This window comes from Periophthalmus magnuspinnatus, chromosome 22, assembly GCF_009829125.3.
Source record: "Periophthalmus magnuspinnatus isolate fPerMag1 chromosome 22, fPerMag1.2.pri, whole genome shotgun sequence".
Classification (NCBI taxonomy): domain Eukaryota; kingdom Metazoa; phylum Chordata; class Actinopteri; order Gobiiformes; family Gobiidae; genus Periophthalmus; species Periophthalmus magnuspinnatus.
This window is the reverse complement of record NC_047147.1, coordinates 12,914,476-12,936,349: the sequence shown is the minus strand read 5'-3', so window position 1 is coordinate 12,936,349 and position 21,874 is coordinate 12,914,476. Positions and strand designations below refer to the sequence as shown.

The window sequence follows — 21,874 nt, the reverse complement described above, 5'->3', positions numbered from 1 at the left end:
TGGTTATATTTTTTATGTCATTTAATTTGACTAATATAACAATATAATACAGCTAGTTTCAAACAACTATTTGGACATAGCCTACATCCTGCAGTAGGCTCCGATTTTTCATTAAGTCAACGCAGTACATGTTGTTGCCTGTGGGGGGCGCACTGTCCAACCTCGTTCTTTTCGGCCGGAGCCACACGTCTCAGCGCGTCTCATATCAACACTTCACCACAATGGACGCGGGATTTTTCCGCGTAAGAGTTTTATATTTTCATCAGTGTTAAACTTCGTGCTGTTCTTGTTTCTTCGTATCGTGTTGATTTTAAACTCGGTTGATATTTAAGTGCAGGCCATTTGGACTCCACATCAAATGAGGATGTAGCATGCTGCTAACGCTGTTTTGCTAAAATGTATATCTTCATTTGAATTCTCGCATTTCGTACATTTTGGACCATAATCGTTTTCTCTGTGTTTTACCGTCTTGTCAAATGGTGTTTGGTTTATTACATAAGAATATATTCCAGTAAACGGGCAAGTGAGACGGCATTGCTAACGCGTTAGCACTACAAAGATGGCGCCGGGGCGGTGCTTCGCTGCCGTCTCCATGAGCTGGTCACGATCGATCATTATTACATACACGAGCTATCGTTAGCTAAACTGAAGTTGCACAAAACGCAGCTTTTATTAAATGAGTTTTACCGCACCTGTTGTTCATATCCTCTGCAGCAGCTTTGCTGATGTGAATGTCTGGTTTACCTTGCTTGATAGGCCTCAGCGTGTACTAAGTCCATCCTGGTGTTAAAACTGATTACACATTAACACAAAAAAAGTTTATGATCGTATGACATCTTGCTGTTAACATGAAAAACGGTATAAATCGGGACTGTGGAGTTAATCGAATTTAATCGAAAATACAAATAAACTTATGTACAGAATGATGTGGGCCCGTGCTGCCACTCTTAACAAGAGCAAAGTTACTTTAGAAATCATAAGTATTAAGGCAGAACTCTTACAAAAACTACTAATAAATATATCAGGTCTATACTTTCTGTACATGTTAATTACATTGAAGTAAATCGTTTGAAATAATCCTTATTTAAATTGTGAGGAAAATAATCGTGATTATGATTTTTGCATATTAGAGCAGGCCCTAAATTGTGGAATTTTCTTTCAGGGCACAAGTGCTGAGCAAGATAATCGTTTCAGCAACAAGCACAAGAAGCTCCTGAAGCAGCTGAAATTTGCAGAATGTCTTGACAAGAAGGTACAGGGTTTACATTCTCTCTTTTGTCAATGACAAATGTGTGGATTTAGTAACCGTGATTTTCCTCAAAAGGTGGACATGACCAAAGTCAACTTAGAAGTCATCAAACCTTGGATTACACATCAAGTGACAGAAATTCTGGGATTTGAAGATGATGTCGTCATTGAGTTTATATTTAATCAGCTCGAGGAGAAGGTAATGTCAAGTTTCATTTTTGTTTATTATTTTTGGAAAGTTCTGTTGTAGAAAGCATTGTTAGTCAATTAAAGTTGGCTATACAGATAATGCACATCCTACTCAGATTAAATTTGGAGACTAAATTAACAGTGGGTAAAACTAACTACTTGAGTAGACCTGTTTTTGTCATACAAAGTGCCTTTATGCAGCAGTCTTCTAATGATGATGTGATTTATGATTTAAAAGGCCTGAACCAATATGGATGTTATTCCTTGCTTCAGAAGTATAGCACCAACACCTAATTAGCTCTCTCCTGAGCCCAAAGTCTCTGAGCCCAACTCTCCCTTCATGATGCAGTGTGTGGTTTTGAGGTGAGTTGTGTATAGGGATTACCAGTACCATGTCAGTCAAAGACAGGCCATGAATGATGTGTTCATATTCCCTACAGTTTCATTGCATCAAGCAAAACCTTTTTAGAATAGCAAGTTTTGACAACTTTTTTTGTAATTATTAACTTCAGAAAAGTTAGAGAGCATCCTAGCACCAAGCTGAAACCACTAATTTGATGTCATTCTTTGACCCGAGGACTACTTGTGACCGTTTTTAAATGGACTTTAAGCACAGGGAATTATCTCAATTGTGCCCAGTTATAGTACATTCTTAACTTTTAAAATAACAATGTTGTCTTCAGCTTGGTTTTAAGTTAAACTATAGTCCAATAAAGAATAGGAAAAAAGTTACTGATTAAGAAAACCTGACTTCTGTGGATTAGTGTGCCCGTGCCTCATAGCCTTAGGTTTTGTTACTTTTGCATTTTTGTAACATGTTTTCCTTTTGAAATGTGCTCACTGGCAGTTGCAAAATTTTTATTTTAGATTTCCCCAACTACACTCACTGGCAAGTATAGATTTTTAAATATACTGCATTATAATATATTTATTTTTATTTGTATGTTTATTATACCAGTAACGTCAGCGTTGAAAATGAGTTAGTGCTACTTTTATATTGTAGTGCATATGCAATAGGTTTTCTTTTTAGTTGTTGAATATAACATCTTGTGTAACTGTTTACTCATTATTGCTTGTTCGTCTCTTGCAATTTAGATAAATGATATAACAATAAGCTCATGGTGGTTGAGTCTCAAGCGATAGGGAGGCGGAAGCAAGCCAAGGGAGGTCCATGCCCGCTGATCCCACGGGACTCACTGAAGACACCGGATCTGTACTTGCAGTGTTGGGTTTTAATGCACTCTGTATTGTGGCTATTTGTTTAACTGCTACAGTGTAGACTGTGGGGAGACGGGAAAAATGGGTGGGTAATTGATTAGAATTAAGGATTAATTTGGGGGTTGTCATTAGTACCAAAGTATTCTACCAGTGCTTATTTTTATTTTTTTGTTGTAATGTAATCAAACTTGTAACTGCATGCTATTTTGTTTCTAGATAAAATGTCTCCCTACAGGTAGCGTACATAGATTTCATAGAACTTGTGATCAGTGCAATATTTTTCACATTTTTAATTTTGTTTGGATTAAGGATGGGGAAGAGACATGTCTGTAATAATGGATGTAAATATTGCTACATATGCAGACATTATTTTTTGAATATTTAGTCAGGGCCGGGTAGGCAGTCCTCTATTGTGGACGCTACCCTTTCAGCATTTTATTCCAGTTACTTTAATGAGTGTACTGTTTTTTTTTTTTCTGTCCTCCATCTATATGTTACAGCACCCTGATGCCAAAATGATGCAGATCAACCTGACAGGGTTCCTGAATGGGAAGAATGCACGAGAGTTTATGAAGGACTTGTGGCCCCTGCTGCTTAGTGCCCAGGAAAACATAGCTGGCATCCCTTCTGCTTTTCTTGAACAAAAGAAAGAAGAAATTAGACTGAGACAGGTAAAACAAAACAACAGAACTGTATTTTATTTTGAATTCTAAAACATGTTTATTTTTTGTAGCTGGAACAGGAGAAGCTTGCTTCTCTAAAGAAGGGAGATGAAGATAGAAAAGAAAAAGACAGGGCTCAGTCAAGGAGCCCAAGGAGGTAAATAATTAAAACACTTTATTATTAATGTTGCCTCTTTCAAACCTGACCTGACCCTTTATTCATCTTGATTTGGTTAGGAGAAAAACAAGATCCCCATCACCTCGGCGAAGATCTCCAGTGAAGCGGGACCGGAAGCGCAGCCTGTCGCGCTCACCAAGACCCAGGCATAGCCCTGCACCTGCTGCCTCCTCTCCTCCATCCATGTCCACCAAAGCACTGGACCCAGAGCCAGACACATCTGGAGGTCTGCCAGAACCAGTTATTCAAGAAGCCTCTTCCACAAGGTTAGAGTGGAGTGTAATCAAGGTGTGACACACTTGTACCTCATAATTGCAATAATAATGTTTTCTTACATCCGTCAATAGTGATGCAACCACAGCCGTTGTGAAAGCAGACTCTGTGACTGATGCTAAGGAACCATCTCCAGAGAAGACTCAAAAGAAAGAAGAACGACCAAAGTCTCGTGAAAGGGAGAAGGACGGAAGGAGGGACAGACCTCACCACCGCTCCCGCTCTCATTCTCGCTCACGGAGACGCAGATCCCGTTCCAGGTATGTTCACTATACTTCATTTTTGTAAATGAGTCTGAGGTCATTTGATGTAAGTTAAATACTTTTTAATTGCATGAGACAGCTGTGATTTTGCCTTTATTATTGTGACATTTGGGGTCCCAAAAAAATCATATGCCATTTTTATCAGTCATTGCTTCTGGATGGGAGCCTTGATTGCACAAAATAGTGTCCAGATGATTACATTAAAAACCTTCTGTACATTACAAAATGTTATCATTCCATTGCAGGTCTTTTTCTCCTCGTAGAAGGCAAAGCCCCAGACGAAGACTCTCTCCTCGTCGAAGAAGCCCACCCAGACGTGGGCCCACCAGCTCTAGACACAGACATAGGCGTTCTCCTGTTCGAAGGTAATACATTGCTGTATTTTATTGATCTTTTTCTAAAAATATATATTTTTCTTAACAAAGAGTCACGTGTGGTTTATCCTACAGAAGGCGCTCTCGATCTGCCTCATCATCTGGCAGCAGTTCATCTGGTTCTCCTAGAAAAGCAATGAGAAAAAGAATATCAAGTTCGTCACCACGAAAACTGTTGCATCACACAGGCAAATCCATGAGCCCTGCTGCCAAAGACCGAAGATCTTCATCTCCAGTGAGGAGACGAGTCCGTGGCTCCATGTCTCCCCCCAGGTCTTCTGGTAAGACACGGGTCACCAGGGGCATGGCTACCTTCATATGTATAGCATTTATGTTAACTTAGTAAATATTTTATTTCAGGTTTTAAGCCAGGTGCACGAAGTGATTCTCCATCTGATAATGCAAAGCCCAGACAATCTGAAGCGTCTGAATCAGGTCACTTTTTAATTTTATTTGTTCTTGTCTTTGGAAAAAATAAACAATAAATTAAATATCATTTAATGTTTCCATTTTTAGAAGACGATAAAAATGACAAGGGAGCCACTGCAGATTCAGTTCAACAGCGCCGTCAGTATCGCAGACAGAATCGTCAGTCATCCTCGGGTAAATTTAAGCCTTTGTTTAGAATGTAATCGACCGTAAATCTCCTTCTTATACATTTATGACATTGCACTTCAGATACAGGATCATCTTCATCTGAAGATGAGAGTCCAAAGAGACCCGCAGCTAGACCTGGTGCTAGAAATGGAGATGTCAGAAAAAGACGAAGCCATACACCTTCTCCACGACGGCGACATCGTGATCCCTCACCAAGGTTTGAAAACTGTATAACAATAATGGCTGTTATTTTAGTTCAATATTCATTAGGAAAAAATGTTATTTTTGTAGAAAAAGGCGTTCTTTATCACCGGCTGGACGTCGGCGCCGCACTCCTTCTCCACCCAGACGTCGAAGGTCTCAGTCTCCTAGACGAAGGTATATACAATCATAATTTTGTGTTTCTACAGATTCATTATTATGACATAAGTTTTTTTTATTTTACATGAATTTGTTTTCTAGGTCACCATCTCCACCTCCCAGAAGACGATCTCCTTCTCCTAGACGTTACTCCCCTCCTATTCAGCGTCGCTATAGCCCATCACCATTGCCACCTCAAAAAAGAAAATTGTCCAGTTCTCCAAGACGCCCTTCTCCAGGGGTCAAGCGAAGACCTTCAAGGTCACCCAAGCGGAGGGGCTCTCCAGCTCAAAGGCGTCGTACCCCTCCCTCCTCCACATCTCCACCCAGACACAGGAGGAGCCCAGCACACCTGTCTGCTCGATCAAAAAGGGATAGCCGTCCGTCTCCATCTCCAGCAAACCGTGGCCGAAATCCTAGGGGTTCTGTCAGTCCTCGGGGGCGTTTTGAAACCTCTCCATCCAGCTATCGAAAACAGAGGTCTCCAAATAACAAGGCAATCCGAAGAGTCTCGCGAACCCCAGAACCACGTGGTGGCCAGAGGTATAAAAGATTCCATTCAGCAACTCGGTGTAGTTTAACTTTTTTTTTTTTTAACAAGTAAATTTTATTCCAACAGAGCTTCCACGAGTCCGCAGCCTGTTAGGAGAGTCTCAAGATCTCGCTCTGTCTCTCAGCCAACCGCTCCAAAACGACCCACGCTCATGTCTGCTTCCCCATCTCCTTCACGCTCTGCCAGTGCTTCTCCTCCACCAGCTAAGAAGGCCAGCAGTGGTTCTGCCAGTCAGTCCCCAAGCAAAGTAAATGGGAATGGGATGTTTGGGCTAAGCTTTATTTTGTCTTGGATAGTATTTTTCAAACATCATGTTTTTGTTCAACTTTTACAGAATTCAGATGTAGAAGTTGCTGGAAAGAAGAAGAAAAAGAAGAAGGAGAAGAAACATAAAAAAGACAAGAAACACAAGAAACATAAGAAGCATAAGAAGGAGAAGGCAGCGGCAGCTGCTGCAGATGGACAAGAGAATCAAGGTGCAGAGGAGGATGTCGATTCACGAAAGGTTAATGTTATACTTGTAGGAACAAATTTCATATTGCATAGTAAATTAATATGCTATGATTTTGTTATTTCAGGAATCGGAGAGTGAAGTAGAGGATAGCCTGGATGACTTGGAGAAACACTTGAGGGAAAAGGCGCTAAGGTCAATGAGAAAAGCCCAGTTGTCTCCATCCCAAATGTCCTGAAAATACAGTTGTGACCCACTATGTGTGCTTTGACCTCAAACTCATGTTTAGAATGTACAGATTTGGAGGATTTGTTTTCTTTTTACGGTTTAGTTACAAGCTAAATAGTTTTCATTATTATGTTGATTACATTTGTTAATGATCCTAACTTAAAATGTTTTTAAGCAGTTACGCAGGATATTGGTTTGAGTTGGTGGTTTTCACAATTTACTATTAAATCTGATGACATACATGATGGTTTCAAATGTGCATGAACGTTTTGCTATAATCAGCTCTATAATACATTTTCATATGGTGTTAGGAGATGTTTGACAATATTTAGCCTGCTGATATGGAAGTAGTCCTGTTCAATCACACACAGAGATGGTATGTTTTTTTTGTTGTTTTTTGTTTTGTTTTTATTGTAATAATTTGAGATGTACACATGACTCTGTGAGACTGCTATAATTTTTGTTAAGTCCTTGGCTCTTGTCATCCTTTCTGAATTAAAAGTTTTTATAGAAATTGTCTTCAGTGTGATGTTTATATAATGTAAACACTTTTCGCCCAACAGTTGTACAACAAAATATTCTTTGAAGAAAAATGTTAATCCCAGTATAATGTTAAAAAATAAATGCTAAAAACAATTTGAAAGTAGTCCCAACATCGTGCACATCTTTTTGAAGGTTTCTGACCTTTCACATCCTCCTCCCACATTTCTGTGTTGCCTTGCTGCTGATGACATCACATCGCAGATATTCCCGTTGTTCCTGGGTCCCGTCCTCCTCCTTCTTATCCCAGCTCATCCCGTAGAACAGTGCCTCCACCTCTGCTATGTCTTTGTAGATAAGTAAAGGGAGAAGTTAACGTCGCCGCGGTGCGTTCACGGGAGTGACGCCTGGTTCATTGCGCGTTGTGCCACAGAGCGGAGCAGCACAAGTACAAGAGCGCCGACTGGACTTGGTTGCGGAAAATAGGGTTGGCTGAGAAAAAGGACCAAAAACTAGCGGGCGTGGTAGCAAGAAGAAGTCATCGTAGTTGGGAGAAGTGTACGCAACAGCAATAATGTCGCTTTCTGTGCCGCAAAACGGAGTAAAAGGGGACAGTGAACCCGTAATTGAGCTATTTGTGAAGGTAAGACGACATCACACTAACGCATATTAAATAAGTTTGGTATTTAAGCAAAACTACTGTTACTGTTACTTCTTCATTGGGTAACGTTAAATATTGTGGGGATTTTCATTTTACAGTAGATTTTTTTTTGGCTCTTTTGGTGTAACAGAAATGACAAAGCTAGCTGTAGTGTCCAGTCCGCGTGGTTTAGCAAAACGGTTACAGAAGATAAAACGGTCGTCGCTCAAAAAAAGTAAACATTTAGTCTTTATAAGCCATTGAAATGATCACAAACTTGTCAAATAATGGATATGTGCGATGTAGGGCTGGGTGGATGCAGCATTACCCCTTTTGCCTCGCCTCCACCCTGAGGAGAAGGCATGGGGATAGCACACCGCACCATGCTTCAGCAGAGGGATGGGCGCTTGAAGGGGACAAAAGAAACCTCTTGTTTTTAATCTTTCCACTATTAAAGATCACTGTTATCACTCCCTAAAAGGTAGTTATTTACATTTTGTTTAAACTTAAGAGATTGCTCAATACAAGAACACAGTAACCATTCTCTTGTACTGTATGTTTCTTTGTCTTATTATAGTCTGTAGGTAATAATTACTGTAGGTCTTCTCCAGTTGTACTGTACTGCCACTACATTCATTTCAACAGCATGGAAATGTCTGCAGTGGGAGGCTGCTGGTGATGGCTGAGGGTGGAGGGTTGTGAATGGCTGTTTTCCTTTTCTTTTGCCTGTTGCAAGGCGGGAAAGCACCAACTGGAAGAAAAAGGGGAGTATGAGGCTGGAACGCAGGGGACAGGGGAGTGGGAGGAGTTTGGGGGTCTTGAATTGGGTGAGCATTGTATGTATTGTATTGCACCAGGGGAGAAATGACCCAGCATAACAGTTTTCAGTGTATATTTTGGTGCTGCTATTGGTTTATTTATTTATTTTTTTCTTTTCTGTTGAAAAATTTAGTGAAAACCATTTTCACAAGTAACAGACAGGTAAAAACTAAAAGTATTACATTTTCATCAATTTGGGCCTTGAAAGTTTACTCCTGGTGTAGCGTTTTCATTCCTTCGCACCCCTCCCCAACAGTGAGCTTGTTACAGTAGTTTTCTACTTTGGAAAAATGACACAGCAGCCTATTGCCTCGTGTCAGTCTCTTATGACACTTGTATCAGTCAGTGACACATCCACATCCATTATTGATGGTGTTGTTCTTGTTTGTGTGCATTAAACACAGCGGAGCAGACAATGGAAGGCATGCAGGTTGCCATAGGCACACTGCTGCGAGCAGGGCCTCTGGGAACAGCTGATAACAAACTGTGTGTTCCCTCTACACAGCACCATGTCAGATCTGTTAGGACACTGCTACATTCAAAGCAGACAGTGACACTTTGACAAAATGACCAAGGACCACTGCACCAAATGTTAAAAGCTCATGTGAGTTGGTGTCCCATATCTTCTGCTGACCTAGCTCCTTTTGTATTTATTGCACCTTTTGTGTTTATTTCAACATTGTCATATTGCTATAGAAACACTTTATTGCTGGGCTGGCTCTGTGGGTGTGTAAGTAATGTTGGTCATCCTTCACATTTATTGCCGTCAGCTGCAAATGAAGCCATAATAGTAATGTAAGTGGGAAACCTTTGACCTCATAATAGTGCAGCACATTAGGTAATGTTTAGCAATGTAACATATATTTAGTCAAAACTACTGTACCATATGCAATCAATATACATATACATTACTACTAATTTAGTAATCTCATTAATGCCTCAGGTCATGATACATATGATTTGTTTATATACTTTTTCCTGTGTACAGTTCACCTCTATGAACGCAAAGAGAATGTAGATGAATTTCCAAAAAAAGCGTGGACTTTATCAGTTCTTGTGCTTGCCAAGGTCGCACTCTGCTTGTGAAGCCTTCTGCTGCCTCCAGACTTCATATGCTAGCCAGTAGCTTAACAGCGCCAGGAAACTCAGTGGAAAGGCCTTTCTTTCATGTTCATCATCAAGCATATGTCCTGGATTTCCCCATTCCAAAACTGTGATCATAATACATTCTTATAATCATTATCGCTTACATTAAAACCTCCCTGCTGCTTTTGGAGTTTTATCATTGGAAAGGGCTTCCTGTGTACTGTACATTAAGTCCACTGTTATCAACTGTTACATGTGACAATCAGACTTGTGCCTTGTGATGTCCCAGTTTTATGAAAACAGTCATCTAATATAAGTTATTGTCCTGCTGGATTTGTAAGACAACTCATTCTTGACTTTAAATATTTTCCAGGCTGTTTCATCTTTGAAATAGATATTTTTTCGCTGGGTCTACTCTATTCTAGGCAGTCACAGTCAAGTGGTCTTTTTTATAGTAAAATTAATAGAGCAGTTCAGCCAGTAGTCAGCATCATGAGTTTGGGGACAAAGATTAATAGCTTGTTACTCTTGTACTGTGCTTTGCTGTTGTTGCAGTTTGCTCTCATTCCTGCTCTAGTGAAAACAAGACCATATTTAGATCTTCTTCTTCTTCTTTGTACTAAAACAGTATCCAATGTAACTTTATACACCGTAGCATTTACAGAAAAAATGCTTGACCAACAAACATTGAGCAACAAGGAATTCACTCTTTATTCTTTGTTCTAGAGCTAACACAAGGACCTTGCTTAAAACACACTTTCAAGTATCTTTTGTTTCATAACCATTATATTCATCCCTTAATTACCAAACCAAAACACGGTATCATTATGTGTGCTTAAATTTAAGCATCACATTCCTAGTCGTTGCAAACATGCATTAAAAGGGCTTTCAGCACAAAAAAGTTACTTTGCTTGCTGTGTTGTAAAATGTAAGCATTTCCCCACCATCTTTGTTGCTGATTCTAAAGGTTAACCCTTAAACCACATAACAATTCAATGCTAAAGGGTTAGTATGAAGTTGCTCCCTAAAATGTGTGCCGAAAGAAGAATACGCAAATGGTTCTGACACTTCAGGTTGTTTTCACAGTTTTGAATTATACTAGCTCTGCCTTTTTTGTGGAGTTTGATTGACCTCATCATTCTTTGAAGGATAACTCAAATACTTGTGAAATAGCTGAAGATCAAGGCCTCCCAACATATTTTTAAAAGCAATTTATCCCACATTTACATTAGTGTTGCTATGGGGCCCAAACTCTGTAAATGAGATTCTTAATTTTAGTGGGACTTTCCTGGTTAGATAAAGGTCAATAATTCCATATCAAGTTATAGGCATGTAGAGTGTGCCAGTGTGAATGGTTCCTGAACAATTTCTGCGATAAAACAGAGCAGCAGAAGCAGACGGGCTGATGTAATGAGTTGAAATAAGTGGGTGGTTGAGTTGGCATGAGTTTGTACTGTCTGGGATGAGAGTAGTACTTTTACAGTGGAGAGGATCTGATGCAGGGCAAAGGCTATGGAGCTCATAACAGCGTTTAGACCTTTTAGTTTTCACAGGGATGTGTATCTCAGCTTCTTTGGTGTTGCTCCAGCACAGAAGGCCTGTGTGTGAGACTTTCCACTAGTGATGTTAGCCTGACTCATGAGGTTTCAATCCTTGAGGTCTATACAAGGACTCAATGTTTCTGATTTCTGAATCACAATATTAATGACTTTTGTTCCTATAGTGTTGTGTGTATTGGTTGTTCTCAGATTGTAAACGTGTACACAGATGCAGGACAGCAGGCACATTTTTGTAATAATTTTACATTTTTCTAATAAATGGCAAAAAAGGAAAAATCTACAAACTTGAAAAGGAATAGGAATTTTATTTTAGTGTTTTGGTAGATTTAAAGATTTTGTACTAAATTGTGGACCAAAACACTCTGCACATTAACATTTGAATGTTATGTGCCCCCATTTCAGTTAAACATATAGGCCAACAGAGTGTTGTGATGTGACCTTGTAATATAACATAGGTACTGCATACATTGATTAATTGGCTGCGTTTTTTTCTCTGTGAAATATCTAAGCAGCTTAGGTAGTGTTGTCACAATACAAAAATTTCACACTCAATTCCAATACAGATAATAGGCTCAATACTCTGTGCCACAATGGGAAAAAAACACTTTTAGATAGGATGCCATTTTCAACATTAAAGAACAGTACTTTATATTAAAACTATTCATGACAGATAAAATCTTGTAATTATTTGTATTGATACTTGCTCAAGTGAGTATATAGTTTTGATACTTTTGATAACCCTAAGGGGAGATCATCTGTCCTAATTTGCTTGTGACCTCGGCTGAGACACTTGTTAGGTTGCCAAGCCGTTGCCATGGTGACAGTGTCTCAAACGGATGTTCATGTGGCATGCTGCTGGAGCAGGAGGAGGGAGATTTTAGCGCTCCTTACACCGTCCTCTCCTTATTCGGTCAAAGTGTAGCTCCCCACCCAATTTAGAAAATGAAGTGTGTCGGGGAGGGGAAAGTTGGGCCATGGAGTTACTATAATTAGGCTGTGAGCAGAAACCGGGGGCGTGTAGCCTGAATAAAATCCATTGTTTTTAATAGTGGAATACAGGATTATAATACTGTTGTAGATGATGTCAGCACTTTGCTTTTATACACATTTTGTAGAGTTTGTGAGAATGCTGATAAACATTTTATGTCTCCATAAAATGTTCGTGTGCTGGACTTCAGAAGGAGGTATCTTAAGAGTTTGTCATAAAGGCATGAAAGTATAGTGCTGCAGTCCTTGAGTTTTAACTTGTAAGTGGTTTATACAGGCATTCACATAAAATATGTTGAATGTGAAACATAGCTTTGTAGTAATAAAACAAGTGGCATTGAAATTGTTATCAAGTGCCTGGCCTTTTCTTTAGTAATGGAGTTTACCGGCATTCAAAAACCTACAGAATAGCATACTTAATTATAAAATGTTATTTGACAAACTTGTCAGTGTTTAATCTTTGGCAAAAAAAAGCAATTCAATCTTTGTTGAAAAGACTTTCATTTGTTTGGCCCCAATCATGTGCCTGTAGATGTTAGTGAGGAAGTGCATTAGGAAGTGATAAAGCTATGACCTCATCGTGTTTCTCTGTAGTGTCTCTTGTCTGGGGTCTGATTGTACTGGCTTTCGTCGTCCAGGACTCACTCGACCCGATAACATCCGACTAGAGGCTGACTCATACCATCCACTTGGGCAGCTGTGTGTGCTCTGCATCTGTTGACTCACTCACCATCCAAACAAAGCTCAAGTCTGTTAGCAGTAGTCATTGCCTGCTTTGGTCACACTCACTATTTTAGCTGTTAGCTGGAAAATGTAACTTTAGGATGGTGCACCTTGTTGAGTCACACATGACAAAAGTAGCCCCAAAGTGGGAGCATTACTGCCTAATAAATTGCTAAAAATATGTAGTAAGTTGGGAGTTGTCTTAAGTTTAACCTAGAAAAATATTATATGCAGGACAATACTGTTATTTTTGTATTTTTACTGGTATTCTAACATCATCATTAGAAATAATCACTGAGAAATAGGACTTCCTATCTTAAGTGATATTAATGTATATATCTACAACTATAATTGTCAACGTAAACTAAACAAAGCAGGTGTTGGGAGTAACAGGACATTTCCTGGAATAGTTTCTCCCTCCTCCCAGAATGCCCACCCCCCCTCCTTATTCTGTGGAGGCAGAGGGCCCAGGGTAAAGGAGAGGAATAAAGTGAGGAGAAAGAATGTGCAGTGTGCCAAAAGCGCAAAGCCTCTTCAGGATAGTGTCTCTACTCTTAAGATTGCATCCATTACTGCTTTAGTCTTTGGTCAGACCTGATCTCTTCCTCATTTCCTGTAATGGCTCCCTCTTCCACTCTGTGGAGCAGATCGGCATTACTTTGGCAGAGCTGTCTAGTGCTGTTATAGTCCTGGGCTAGGAGCCTGCCTGGTTAACTGTTAGTTCAGATTCAGATAAACAAAAAGTGTTCTGTCAAAAGTTTGGACCATTTTGTATAACGCGATTGGCATTTGTCAGACCAGCTGTGAATTGGTAATCTCCTAACACTATGTACTCTTTGTATAATATGTGTCCCATTGCCATGGGAACAGTTGCTGTGTTGCTGTCACCCTTGATCCAGAAGTGAATGGGTCTCAGTAGGTGTACTGCTGTGGGCAAAATAAAGGGCAATGATGTGTCTTCACATTAAGGTGCTAATGTTGTTTAGAGACATTTCAGCATAACACACTGCATCCAACAGGTCTGAACTGAACTACTTTGAAATGGAATAATGTTCAGAGAAAATGAGTCCTTCATTGTTCACCCAGGCCAGTGATCTAATCCCTGCTTTTCAGAGCTAGAGAATCTGTGGAGCCTGAGCAGTGACAGGACAGTCACTGTACAATAACATCAAAAAAGAACCATCCCACTGTGTTATACAGAGGACAACAGCACTTTGTTTACGCCGGTCATGGAGAGGGTACAATAAATAGTTTAAACATGTGCTTTATACACTGTGCTGACATTTCCTCAGAAACTGTGATTCTTCACATAGTTTGTATAGTGCTAGTAGTATGTTTTTTGTTTTTGCAGTAAAAGAGGTTTGATGCATGCTTCCATTAACCTGTTGTCCTTGTGTTTCAGGCTGGAAGTGATGGAGAGAGCATTGGAAACTGTCCTTTTTCACAGAGACTCTTTATGATCCTGTGGCTCAAAGGAGTTGTTTTTAATGTCACCACTGTCGACCTCAAAAGGTAAGTTTGTTGTTGTAGTTGTTTGAAACCTAATTGCATTCTGTGAAAACTGGTAGCGGCCTGCAGTTCTGTGGTGTTCTGTCTACACTTTCCAACCCAGGCCTTTGCATCTACTTGCTGCTTTCCAAATGCTTATAATATTTAGTTTCCCCACGATTAGTTTAGCCTGGGTAGCTATACAACTTTGTTAATGTATTCTATAAGAAAGAATGAAAATTTGAGGTTTTTAATTTGATCAAAGTCACGTGTGACAGGTTTTGTGGCACAGCATATGTATCCAGGGTATGACTAGTTCTCATTCTGTACAAGTTTAGTGACATTATGGCATTGAAGTGAATAACGAGTCGAAAGGCAGTTGACAGATGCCATCTCTGTTGATCTACAGAAGGGGCTGTAACAGGCTGTTTTGGATGGTGTTATATTAAAGATCCTAGATATTGAGTTCCACAGTGAGCACAAATGCTGAGCCTGGATGTCCATTTACCCAGAAGTGGTTACAGTCCCGTAGCAAGAAATCAGAGCTGCAATAGAAATGTCTGTATAGAATATTTCTAATGGAATTTGGGTTTTACAGTAGAGTCATAAGTAAAACAGGATTTTTCCATGTAGATCAAAACCCAGCATTTTACTTTTAGGTGTTTATTCATGTTACATTTTTCTCACTTAGAGATTGGGCTTGTAATTTACAAGAAGACCTATGATTTAAGTTAGTTCCACTTTGTGAGCTTAAAGAGATAGTTTTGATGGGCTTATATTTTCCCTTTAGATTCTGACGCTTTGGTTACTCTGTGCTTTTGAAAAGGATTCATTGTTTGTTCACACTTCTCATTCAACACATGCTCATTTCTGTTAGTGTCAACTGCTGCCCAGAGACATCTGGAGCAAAATGTGTTGTGTGAAGGCTCCAGAGAGAAAACACTGTCAGCGTTTAAGAGCCTGCTTTAGTTGATTGTAGAGGGCCTGGGTATATGTTCAGTACGTTACATAAATAAATACAGCTAGTCTTCTGTTTATTGATTGTAGTGATATAAATGTATTAAGTACTTGCATATGAGACGGCAATGACAAACCAAAGTGCCTACACTTTTTGTTCAGGAAACCTGCAGACCTCCAGAACCTTGCCCCTGGTACACACCCGCCTTTCATCACCTTCAATGGAGAGGTCAAAACAGATGTCAATAAAATCGAAGAGTTCCTTGAGGAAGTGCTGCGCCCGCCCAAGTAAGTCATCTGTTAACAATCTACCAGGTCAACTTTTATCCAAGGTTGATTTGATATGGGATTTGCTCCCTATCTTGTAATCAAATCTTCTTTATGTTTTTAGATACATCAAACTAGGGGCAAGGCACCCTGAGTCAAACACAGCTGGTATGGACATCTTTGCTAAATTCTCTGCCTTTATCAAGAACTCAAGGCCAGATGCAAATGAAGGTTAGTTTGTCTTTGTTGAACAATAGAGCATTCATTGATCCATACGTGTGTGTATGGTGCAGGCAAAATAGTGTGGTTGCTAGGTGACATGAATAGATGTGTCTGTGATCTGAAGACAACAGCCAAACAAAAGAACAGGAAATTTCTAATAACAAACACTGTCTTTACTATAAGTATACATATTCCAGTATGGTTTTAAATACAGATAGTTTAGTTTTATGATTCATTTTTAAGTGTCTTTAAAGTTACACATGGGTTAGAGAACAGGTATCAGATATCAGCACCAATATTGAAAATTTTGGTGGATTGGGTCTCGGCTTCCAAGATATCGGTTCAGCCGATATCACATTTTTTGCCCATAATGAGATGTAATTGGTGTAATAAGACAAGTTACTGGCCAGTGTTGGCCAAAATGCCTTGTAATATTTTTCAAAGTTCTTCTGTAATGACTTTAATATATAAATGAAATTTACAAAACACATTTGGATACTTTTTTACATTATACTGTTTATGTTTAAAGAAACTAGGTTTTATTTTCAGTCTCTGCCCTAATATCAGTTTATATTAGGTATTAGTAGATACTTAAAGCCAAAGTATTGACATCAGTATTGGAAGAGAAAAAACTGGATCAGTGCATCCCTATGAATGTTATGCGATACATAGTGTGAAGTCTTCGAGTTTTTCCTAAGTCAACTTTTAGAGAATCGCTGCCCTCTTGTGGTTGCTTCATATTACTTCTGCTAATACCCAATAACTTCTTCTCCCTCAAATACTATTTATAGTTTTTTTTCTTAATCTTTGAGACCTGTTTCTTTGCAGCCTTGGAGCGTGGGCTGCTGAAGACGCTGCAGAAACTGGATGAGTATCTCCGCTGCCCTCTGCCTGATGAGATTGACCACAACAGCATTGAGGATGTCAAGGTTTCCGATCGGAAGTTTTTGGATGGAGATGAAATGACACTGGCTGACTGCAACCTGTTGCCTAAGTTGCATATAGTAAAGGTAAGTTTGGAAAAATGTTGATTATATTTTTACTTCATTTATTTTACAAGAAAATCAAAAAACATTTTTTTTCTTCAGGTGGTGGCAAAAAAGTACAGAGGCTTTGACATCCCCAAAGAGATGACAGCCATCTGGAAGTATCTGAACAATGCCTACACACGTGAAGAATTTACTAATACTTGCCCGAGTGACAAAGAGATTGAAATAGCCTACGCTGATGTAGCAAAAAGGCTGGTCAAATAAGCACTGTACGACCGCCTCCTCCCGTACCTGCCACATACATTGTCAAACCTTTTCCACCCCAGCCCCAGGACTGAAAAAAACTATGGACTGCTTAAATTCTGAGTAAAGGTTCTCATTGTTTCTGTACTTTTGTTTGACTTTTATGAGGACATCTTCAGTTGTATTTTGTCATCATTTGCAGTCTATTTGCTTATGAATGTTTAATAAGAACAGGATAATCACCGATGGCCTGCATGTGTACAAATGATTATCAATACTTGGAGCCATTTTAGACACGCTCCTTGTTAAGTGACCTTTCAGATGACCTCTTTGCTTCATAAAGGGGAATGATCAGAAGCTATGAGACATTTGCCTGATTTTAATATGAACTTGCTCCTCATGTATTCTTATAAATTACGTTATTTTTGTCTTTTGGGTTAAGACACGGTGTAAACAGTGTTGAAGCTTTGTTGCTTCTAGCTCAAGTATTGCACAGGGTTTTCATATATAGGCTGAACCAAACCTGTTTAACATATCAAGTTAGATGCTTTATTTTATGACTGCTAAAGTAAAGTCACTGCCTGCAAGAATGGCATCCTTGTTCTAAGGTCACATATTGCTTAAGAATGGCAGAATACTTGTAGTTCCATAGATAATAACAAATATTTGTAGACGGACATGATAAAGTTTGTTTTCTTTTAGTTTTCAGAAATCTTGTTACTTTAGACACTACTACGCTTAGGTTCATACTGTACATATTATGCCATCTAGTTCAGTTATCCAAATGCATAGAGCTAACAGTAGCAGTGGGTAAACCCGCATTGCGAACCAAAAAAGGGGCACATTCTGGTCTCTCTGTGGGCAGGACAACTCTGGCTGGTGAAATCATAAACACTATACATTTCACTGTTATTGTGTCCATAGCATAAATGAGGGGACTGAAACAATGGTGACTCTAAAAATATTTATGTCAGATTTCTCGTTGGTATGTAGATTCACATTTAGGTAGTGAATGTATGGTATATTACTGTAGCTGACAGTGCTTTAGTGTGATTAAAGCAAATCTTATTTCATTTGTTATAAAACAAATTTGATATGAAAAAGGAATTGTAAATATTTGTTGTAATGCTAAGATTCAGTTTGTAAAGTTTGGTTATTATGTCAGAATTGTGAAAAGAAGGGCTGTTTTTTGCCTGCTTGGTTTTTAAATTGGGGAAATCACACATGTTCCTTGCCTTATTTCTGTCCTCTGATATTTTTCAGTTATTTTTCACATTTAATTGAAGTAGGAGTATATTGATACACATAAGTGTCCAAGCTATGCTATGGCCTTTTATTTTTAACATTGACTGAGCGGAAATAAACTTCTTGGCAATCACAACCTCTTCATTTTTATTTGTGTGAATGAATCCAATGCACAGTGTCCTAAAGTACTGATTTCATTTGGGTGTGGGTGTCTTATTGGCACAGAATTTAGGTTTTATTGTTCAAATCTGCAGCAGATATCCACAAGAACAGTAAAACGTGTGGGGGAGATAAAACTTTGGACAGAATCCAGATCATTAAAGTGTCACATTTCCGCTATTCCAGACATTTGTCCTCATATTGTACAGACAGCTTGTAACTTAAGAAAATTATATCCAATAACTCACCAACTCCATAAATGCTTTTATTGCCTACTTCTAGGATTGTATTTGGGGCAATTAGGCCTATATAAACAGATGGAATTCATGATAAATACCCAGGTTTAAGAACTGCACTTGCACATAGGACTGTCATGTAAAAGTGCAGTTTGCAGGAATGTTTCTATGTGTGAGTGTCAGGCGCGTGCTGGTCTAAACCATTTTGTTTGGTGATGTTGGCATTGGTGATGGAGTTTTTATTGAAGCATAGCCCTTCTTATAACTGGATATAACATAGCATCAATATTTAGAATATACATCTAGGCCAGGGGTGTCCAAACCTTTTTTCACCGAGGGCCACATACTGAATCATATTTGCTGTTAAAACTTACTGCCTGTGATTAATTGGACCAGTTCAACAGTTGCTCTGATGGCGCCAAACCTGCTCCTCTACTCATAGATGACTGGACACGGGCTCTTAGGTGGGTTTTCTTTTTTCTCATTGTGTTTTCCTCAGCCTTGTACAGTAGTATTTTACCTACAAACAAAGGCCAAGATCAGCAATCAGGTCACTTCAAAAATACGAGGATGTTAACGTGTAGACTTAGCAGTTAGCTAGCTTACCGTTTGAAGTTTTCTAAGCATTTAACTGTTTTCCCTATACTAGGCTAATATTTCCACCTGAAAACAATAATAAGGAATATATTCTTAACAGGAAAGAGCCCACCTCCTCTCTGCAAGAGCCACATCGTCAAAAACACGGTAGGTTGGAGGTTTTATGTGTTGTAGTGTTTATTTAGCTCTCATTATTTGTGGTGAGGGTTAGGGTTTCCCTCTGTGGGCTTCAGTGGCTCCTGTGGTGGCCTGATGGGGAGATAGGAGACTCTGGTGAGGCCCTGGACTGCCCACAAACACTACCGTGCCCATCTCCCCCTTCTCCATGCACTGACTAACCATCAGGGGCCCCCACAGTCGCATGTGGCAGAGATGTGGTTAACTTAGGGCAGCCCAAGATCTGTGTGCTGCTATTCCCAACATTGATCACAAGAGGGCACTCAGCCATAAAAAAGTACGTAGCTGACAGCAATGCTTAAATGTTTCAATGCTTGGATTTGTGGTCTTATTATCCAAACAGAGTCAGCACATTTAACAGGAAGCAAAAGGGGGGGAGGAAGAGAAGCTAGACCTGTATGAGTGGTCATAAAGCTAGTGTTATGAAAGAAAAACAAGAGGCACATAGACAACAGCTGCAATGCCTTCAGCTGAAGACTTTTTGACCCTGGTTGCCCTTATCAAAATAATTATTAATAAAACAGAATAAAAACAAACTGTTAGTAGTCTCACCTCAACACAGGAATTACACCTTATCGTTTATGTTGTAGTGTTGTAACCCATTTCAGCCTGATATGTTGTGTGGATTTTGCATTTGTAGGTGTGGGGAAAGCAAACTTGTGGGTAGGTGCTCTGCTCTTATTGTGCCTGTGCTGTGCACGTGTCTTTGAGCAGCCACTGCAGAAGCCAGCGGTGTTAAACAAAAGCTCCCATCCACTGTTCCTGCTGTGACGCCATGTGACTGCAGACTACACTCTGTGCCCTCAACCAGCTCTGTTTGGGCTCCTGTTTTGTCTCTGGGCTCAACTGAAAATTGCACGGTCAGAGAAATGCAGTCGTAAATATTACTAAATTATAATACACTGAGTTTTTTAGATAGATGTGCAGGTTTGATGTTGACCTGCTGTTGAAAAGAATAGCATTATTTAGCTCAGGAAAGAAAGGAGTTGGATAAGGAGAGAAGTATCGATTGCCCTCAGCTGCTCTCTTAAAGCCTGTGTGCAGTTTGTGTTGGTAAGCCCTCCAGTCTAATGGCTTTTATCCTCCTCCATTATGTTGCAGCCTGTTTTAAGTAACGACAGCCTGTGCAAATGCTTTAACCATTAATAACAATGTAACCACTGCTGTGTCAACTCATCAGGAGCCAGGAATAAAAAGAAAGACATTTAAGGCTGTTTTTCAGTTTAATAAAATTACCTGCTCCAGATCGCTTTTGTTGTCTGTGATATCAACCCTGGTCATAAAAAATACTTTCAGCATTCAGATATACATTTTAAAACTGCACTGTTGAAAACAAGTTTGTTTATTCACCCTTACCCAATATTTATATCGCTATGAGTGGCACTGGCAACAAAACATATAGCGTATCTAGATTATTCACGCTCAATAGTTTACTTGATTTTTTACGATCCTTCTGCTATTCAGTATGTGGTTGCACACTGCTGCCTCTTCTTTTGGGATGAACACTGCTCTGGTCTGTCCCTGTAGTTCTTCAAAACTCTGTTTTTTAATTTAGTGGTTACCACATTTTTCCACAGAGGACTGTCGCTTGACGGGAAGTGCCTTGCCCAAGGCTGCCCCTGTGTTCTCCTTGTACCTCTGCTTCATCTGCACAATCCTCCTAAGTCCCTTCTATTTCAGACAGGACTCTGTTGGGGTTGCATTTTTTTTACTTTCTAGGGCAGTTATGACATAATTGACATAAATTACACAACTGTATTATTCTTATAGAACTCCAATAATGGCACTGATGCTGATGAAGTCTTGCATTGATCCTTCATCTTAAAATGAGAAAACTTAGAGTTTTTGGTGGAACTAAAGGACTCCTGAGTCCTGATCAAAGCTCCATATGTGATTAGTCTTCCGTTTAACACTCACACTTTTGCTTGTCTGCCTGTTCTTAAACATATCTGACTTTATTTGTATTTCTGTGTTGACAGGTTTCTAGGATTTGGTCAAAAAGAACATGTACTGAAGCATGCAGAATGCTTGTTGTGGACTTTGGTCCCTTTTGCCTGGCCCTCAGTGTCTTCTGCACTCCCTCACCAGCAGGCCGGAGGTAGGAAATCAAACCAATTACGGTTGTATTTAAAGAAAATTGGAGCAGGACCGGAAAAGTGGGGTCATTTCCAAAAACCACAAAAGAAAGCTTCAGGGCCAGTGGGCAGAATACAGTACAGAGACAGGTTTAATGACATAACACTCTATGAATTGCTATGTTTCATTCTTGAATGTTCAGGATCTTTAACATGGAGTCCACTCCCTTTTGCTGGTTGCCTCCTGGTTAAACTAAGGTCATTATTAAGTGAATTGCAAACATTGCTGAAATAGTGGTGTAACCATAGTATAAATTATTGTTAGTGTTAG

General features: G+C 39.4%; 2 protein-coding genes across 5 annotated transcripts; both read left to right on the top strand.

The window, feature by feature from the left end:
* Positions 1-169: 169 nt before the first annotated feature.
* On the top strand, positions 170-7,111 carry srrm1 (serine/arginine repetitive matrix 1). Of its 4 annotated transcripts, none has more exons than XM_055231301.1 (17): positions 170-242; positions 1,163-1,252; positions 1,325-1,447; positions 3,156-3,326; positions 3,389-3,474; positions 3,555-3,761; positions 3,843-4,028; positions 4,277-4,396; positions 4,481-4,686; positions 4,766-4,840; positions 4,922-5,008; positions 5,084-5,219; positions 5,294-5,380; positions 5,465-5,905; positions 5,982-6,162; positions 6,250-6,391; positions 6,494-7,111. In XM_055231301.1, the coding sequence occupies exons 1-17, from the start codon at positions 222-224 to the stop codon at positions 6,505-6,507; spliced, it is 2,373 nt and encodes a 790-aa protein (XP_055087276.1). In that variant the 5' UTR covers positions 170-221; the 3' UTR covers positions 6,508-7,111. The 4 variants fall into 4 exon arrangements, with proteins under 4 accessions (XP_055087276.1, XP_033843538.1, XP_055087278.1 ...); XM_033987647.2 differs by having other exon boundaries at positions 6,250-6,420; XM_055231303.1 differs by lacking the exons at positions 170-242; positions 1,163-1,252; positions 1,325-1,447 and adding an exon at positions 1,503-1,800 and having other exon boundaries at positions 6,250-6,420.
* Positions 7,112-7,323: 212 nt separating this feature from the next.
* On the top strand, positions 7,324-17,727 carry clic4 (chloride intracellular channel 4). Its single transcript, XM_033988134.2, has 6 exons — positions 7,324-7,717; positions 14,291-14,400; positions 15,496-15,621; positions 15,725-15,831; positions 16,651-16,832; positions 16,911-17,727. Exons 1-6 carry the CDS (start codon positions 7,649-7,651, stop codon positions 17,073-17,075), a joined length of 759 nt encoding a protein of 252 aa, XP_033844025.1. The 5' UTR covers positions 7,324-7,648; the 3' UTR covers positions 17,076-17,727.
* The last annotated feature ends 4,147 nt before the right edge of the window (positions 17,728-21,874 follow it).